The sequence below is a fragment of the Anneissia japonica genome, unplaced genomic scaffold (assembly GCF_011630105.1).
Source record: "Anneissia japonica isolate Jap-2015-1 unplaced genomic scaffold, ASM1163010v1 scaffold32248_len650992_cov182, whole genome shotgun sequence".
Lineage (NCBI taxonomy): Eukaryota > Metazoa > Echinodermata > Crinoidea > Comatulida > Comatulidae > Anneissia > Anneissia japonica.
Genome location: NW_022699059.1, coordinates 382,902 through 389,047, shown reverse-complemented (window position 1 = coordinate 389,047; position 6,146 = coordinate 382,902). Strand labels below are relative to the sequence as shown.

Sequence of the window (6,146 nt, the reverse complement as noted above, 5' to 3'; positions counted from 1 at the left end):
TCTGCCATCTAGAGGTACTATTTCCTCAAATTTTCTCACCTCAGCTCCAACCATTGTGGGGCTGAGGTGGGTGTCGACTCACAAAATGCCCTCCCCCTCCACCTTTCAAAACAGATCTGTGCCCTTCCCTGGGCACAGACATTAAACTCCATCGAGTCGGCTCCTGATGTATGTCTATAATGACTGCTGTTTGTTTTTAGGATGTGATCTGGTTTTTCATGTACATTTTTCGTGATTATGACTATTCTGGATAAAGAATGTTTTGAGCAGAGGTGGATTCAAGGCCTTCCCCCCACCCCCCTTTCATTTTTTTAAGGAAAAAAAAAAGAAAAATATATTCAAATTGAAGTGCGAGAGTATATTCAAATTGAAGTGCGAAAGTGTAATTTCCGGCCATCTAGAGATGCCCTAATCATAAACCACCCACCTCAGCCCCATGGTGGGGCTGAGGTGGGTGGTTCCTCGGTCTGTGAAAGTCCCTCCCTGGTTCACCTCTCTTTCGAATTCCTGGATCTGCCACTGTTGATTTATTATATAATTATTTTTGCGCTTATGTATAATGCGTCTATTGCAATTTTCACTTTATCCTCTCAAACAGTCCTAAGAACGTTCAGAGTGCGCTACTTCACAGGGGGATTCGCCCCCTTGACCCCGCCGGGGTCATACGTAATTCGCATAACGGCTCCCCCACCCCCTTTCAAAATCCTGGCTACGTCCCTAGCTCATACTATTATAAATGCCTAATATAGGCCTAAGCAATTGGTGAAACACAGAGTTCTCAATCATAGGAACAAATTATGTTGAGATCAAAAGCATAGATCTTCAACATAAGGTTTTTTATCCGTTGTTTGAAAAAGTAACTCTTTGATTATCCGGGGTCTAAAAATCGTTCACGCTGTGCCTATAGTCATAATTAAAACTATATCCTCTCGGTATCTCGAGTCGGTGCTGGTACTGGTATTGATTGTTGTTTGTTTAACCATCAATGGTCCTACTCGAACCCTGTTACCTTTATCTTTTTTGTTTATATTATATTAGGATGCTATATTATATATCTGTCTCTTATACACATCTAGATGTGTATAAGAGACAGCATAATATATATATATATATACATTTTCATAATATATGAAAAATTGTGCTTTCTCAACTTTTACTTTTTCTGGATGCGCTAACTGAAAGTAATATTTTATTTTTATTCAAAATCATTGGTGGGGTGCACGATGTATTTGAATCTGTCTCTTATACACATCTAGATGTGTATAAGAGACAGGTATAATATACTTGTATATATATATATATGTATATATATATTATATATATTAAGATATGATTAATATATATATAAATCAAATAGATAATAATCAGTGCTCAAATATTATATAGGAACATGACGTTATAAATGGTATCAACATGCTTCATCAACGAAAGTTCCATATTAGCATTGTATGAGAAAAGAGGTCTCTTTTTCCCCCAGAAACTTCTTTTTTATACAACTATCATGACAACAAATGACGACATCGAACTTACCTGAATTGCCCTCGATGCCATTGCTACCGGCTAGTTTTGACGTGGTTGCGTGGTGAACAATATTGGTCTTGCAAGGTGTACAAGAACATGTGATAACTCCAGCATATAGCCACGCTCTTTTATAGCAATATTTCAACTTCAAGATGATCCTTACCACTTCATTGGACACTTGTTATAAGAATACTGACGAGAAGAGGTCCTGTTGTCCATATCATTTTACGGATATTTCTTCATTTTTTTGTTATCTATTAATCCTAAAATCAATGATAATCCCTTAGGAGATTGTTTTCAATATAAGATAATTGATCTGAATTCTATTATAATTCGTACAGTGGGCCTATTATATACAAAATGTAAAAATATAAAATATAATTTTTTATAAGTGATTGTTGTCTGGAATTGACTGGCATCTTTGAATAAAGTGAGTAAAAGAAGGGACACCACATGGTTTCAAAATGACAATAAGCAGAGGTCTTTTTTATTTATTTATTTTTTTTATTTTATTTTTTTTTTAATTATATAACTTGTGCCCGTTCCCGCTGCACCAAACTGCTTTACGGTTTGGCAGAAACACATTGAAAAAAAAAAGAAAAACATTTAATTTTAAATTTGAGGGTTGGGATGTTCCTTTCTTAAATTAGGTCTATATTAAATTAACTCTCCTCATCCTATTCTTATTTAACATCCATTTTCAAGTTTTTCGTGTACTTACTTTCAAAGATTTAAATGAAATCCGGTGTCCTGGATTTAAGCGTCTATTTTGCTTTAAACACTATCACAAATATGAAGCCAATTTTGATTGATATGCTAATGAAGTAGAATGTACTCTAACTGAACATCCGCACTTCTAATTTTCTTTTTATTATATAATTGTTATCAAATGACGTAGGCCTATTCTTAAGTGATACCAATTCAATATTTCAATCTAATTTCTTGTATCGCTTCGAATATCCTCTTGGTCCAATACTCTGCTGAAATAAATCCAATAGCACAACACCAAATCATGCAATGGTACGGTATGCATTATGGAGTAAGGACGTCACTCCACACAAAGGTTAATTGACCCGTACATTCATTTATCTTTCGGAGACTCTGCTCTTCCGAGAAGAACACATTCAAATTCACGAAAAAAAAAACCTACTTTAAAGCGTAATACTGAATGGGAAATATTAAACAATTAGCATTAAGTCAATTGCCAATAATATATAACTAGACCTATAACGAGAATGTTAACGTAAAGTATAACAGTTCTTCTTCGACTTCACATTCAGTCTTTCGACATCATTCCACCACTGTTTCCATTTTCCGTCCGAGGCAAGATGATTTGTTGCTGTGTTTGTTTTGCACGTCCTTCTAGATCTTTTTAAATTTCGCTTACCCAGTTATTTCTGGGACTTCTAACTGGTCCTGTTAGGTGCACGATGTATTTGAATTACTGGGGTTCATCTTAATATTAGTCTCGCAACTCTTTTCTAATTCTTAGATATTACCATTTGAATTAGGCATATAGTACCACAAAGTCGAACAGTAGTCAACATATGATGAAAAAGAAAAGCATTATACAAAAATAACTGGGAGTGACTTTTATTTAATCGGTAAGACAGATGTAGAATTTGTCGAAGGTTTACTCAACAAATTGACACCGACATCACGAAGGGACACACTCTTTAATTGTCATCCAGCGTAATTTTAGAAAAACGCGTTTGAAATGTCTACTCCACAATACTGTAAATTTTGCTATTAAGATATGGAAATATGAAATAAAGAATTTAATTTAATTTTATAATTCAATTGTTCAATAATTAACCTTGTAATTGGAGCGAAATATTTGTGTCTGTTCGTAAAAACTATAAAAAAAACAAAAAAAAAACACAATATTGCCTTTTTAACACACAGTCGAGAATTGTCTTTTTGTGAAAACGCAAATCTCATACTGTATCGCGTTTTTGCGCACTCAGTTGTCAGGAGAAAACAAATTGAACTGGATTTGGAGTCGCGAGCTGTACCAACATGGGACACAAGGTTGCAGGGGTGGATGGGGTCGCATGTAAAATTGTATGGGTCATATAGACTAAATCTGGACTAAAAGGTACATATCTGCTGGATCTGTGTAATGATTGACAGAGCCATCAGTCACTAGACACTACAAAAACAAGTAGTCCTATATTATATGATATGAAATATATTTTTTATTGTTACATTGAATAGTTAAATGCGTTTGCTGGTGTTATTAATTTTATTAGTAATTCTTGTTAAGTTAATCTGTTTTAAACCGAAAGGCCACTGATTAATTTCAGATAAGATAGTATAATGCATATTCCAAGTATCGAAATGCACGCAATCGTGTCGGGATTCAATATTTCGACATTAATTATATCATCATCAGGAATGTCGAAATATTGAATCCCGACACGATGGCGTGCATTTCGATACTTGAAGTATGTATTATACTATCTTAATCTGTTTTAAAATGAATGTATAAGGTTAATATCAACATGAATGATATTATCGTGTGTACTGTGTGAATTAATTTGGTGAGGAATACAGATGGAGGCAGGTGATTCCACACATTGATGGATGGTAGGAAAAAAGAAAATCTGTAGGTGTTCGTTTTGGATGAAAAGTGTCTGGAGTAATATTTAAGGCAGTTGATGATGGAATGGGCCTTCAATCTGCTGACGAAACGTGCAATTCTTTCTGTGATTTTTTGTAGGTGTTAGTCGAGCAGCTTGCCTCTTTTATTCCAAAAATACAAGATACACTGCACTATAATTGTAACTTCAGTACATAAATCTTACAGCAGCATACGTTGCACTTGTACTTTTACGGCTTATAATAATGCTCATCTTTGAGTATGGGTCCCAGATAGATCCGGTTTGTTCTAGTATTGGTCGAAATATAGTTGTAACCCAGTTCCTTTGTTCTGAATATGTGTGTAACTCACCATTTGGACCACTCAAAATATCCCAGTCCCTCTAAATAGGGGTGGCAAATTAATAGGGCTTGACTGCAGTGTCCGTCCCCTTAATGGGGTACGGTATTCCTTGATAGGTGTCTAAAAGGAGGGGGTGGAAGGGGGTTCTACTCTTTATTTAAAAATATGCCTTAAGTAAAAACACAATATCAAGTCAGGCAAAGACGACTTCCGTTTGAAACCACAACCGTTTATTTTCAAAATTAACATTTAAAAAAAATAACAAAATAGTCTCTACAAATAACTATCATAACGAATGTGGAAAATTGTACCTTTTGTGAATTTCTGTAACTCGCCGGTAGGAGATTTGGATGCTTTACAAATTCAGGCATTTAATGCTTCGAGTTCGAGAGATGGCCTACTATACTAAAAGTTAATGAGAAATAATTCAAAAAAATTCAAAGTAAATTATTTTTTTCTTTATAATTGAATATCACTAGGTTGTGTTAAACTGACTTTATCTGCCACAGGTTAAGCTGGTGTGTCTCAAATGAGATCTGCTGGTTTCAGTTCTGGTTCCTCTGGTGCTGCTGCCTTTTCTTTGTTATACCACCAGAGGCTGGTGCGACAAGAACAGCAAGACGGTAGACGGATGTTCTGCCACTGAAAGATGTTGTATCCCCATCCACAGCCTGTGAATTTGTACACAAGAGCTCTGGTGTATCGGTACTTCTGATAGCAATTACCTTTGACTCCTTTACAAGTCTTCGATCTGAAAGACGTTAGAACAAAAAAAAAAACGTTTTTAATACATTGTATGAAATGTGTTCTCAACATTGCTATATCACGAATAATAATAATAATAATTATTATTATTATTATTATTACAATTGTCAAGGTCATAGTGATCATTGTCATTGTCATCATCATCATCACAATAACCGTAACCATCATTATTACCATAATTATGTTAGATGGGTAAATATGATAATTATGATAATAATTATCATAATTATGTTAGATGGGTAAATAGCAAACTGTCAACAACAAAAACATTAAGTAATAATTAGTTTGACACAAGGAATTATATATATTTATGATTATGTTATATAAAAAATAGAATTTAGCTCACTTGCATACAGCAGAGTGGAAATATTGTCTGTACCAGGAGGTCTGTAATATCTTCACCCATTGGCCGCCGGTGGTTTGGGCGTAATAGAGACGTCCATAAACGGTCTGCTCTGGACATACGTCCTGGTAATAGGGAATCTTCTTAGCAACCCTGCTGCAGAGTGATCAAAAAATTAGTATGTAGTATTATGGTCAAAATATTTTTAAAATGACATTTTTCTTACTAGACAACATTCACAAATCACAAAAATAAACATTAGTAAAAGTAGGTATGGAGGTCGACATGAGCGCTCTGCGCGCAACTGAACGGGACTGACAGGCGCATAAATTTTTCGACGTGAGTTGAGATGAGTTCCTACCAGTTCATTGTCGACCTGAGCCTGCCTTAATATAGGCTTATACCTTGATTTTTTTTGTGTGTTTCTTAACTTCAATAATATATACAATTTAGAGGTATACTATTTTGTATAATTGAGTGCCCACATTCATCAGGTACAAATACATAGTCTATGTGTATTTTAATTGTATCTAGGCCTATATATATATTTCTATATATAATATACATATATAT

General features: G+C 34.6%; 1 protein-coding gene across 1 annotated transcript in view; it reads right to left on the bottom strand.

Annotated features, from left to right (window-relative positions):
* Positions 1 to 4,673: 4,673 nt before the first annotated feature.
* Positions 4,674 to 6,146, bottom strand: part of LOC117102843 — a 2,541-nt gene continuing 1,068 nt past the window's right edge. Inside the window, exons 3-4 of the mRNA XM_033243274.1 lie at positions 5,577 to 5,729; positions 4,674 to 5,216 (exon numbers count right to left, since the gene is read on the bottom strand). Of these exons, the coding sequence (XP_033099165.1) occupies positions 4,991 to 5,216; positions 5,577 to 5,729 (379 nt within the window). The 3' untranslated portion in view covers positions 4,674 to 4,990. The remainder of the gene's footprint in view (positions 5,217 to 5,576; positions 5,730 to 6,146) is intronic.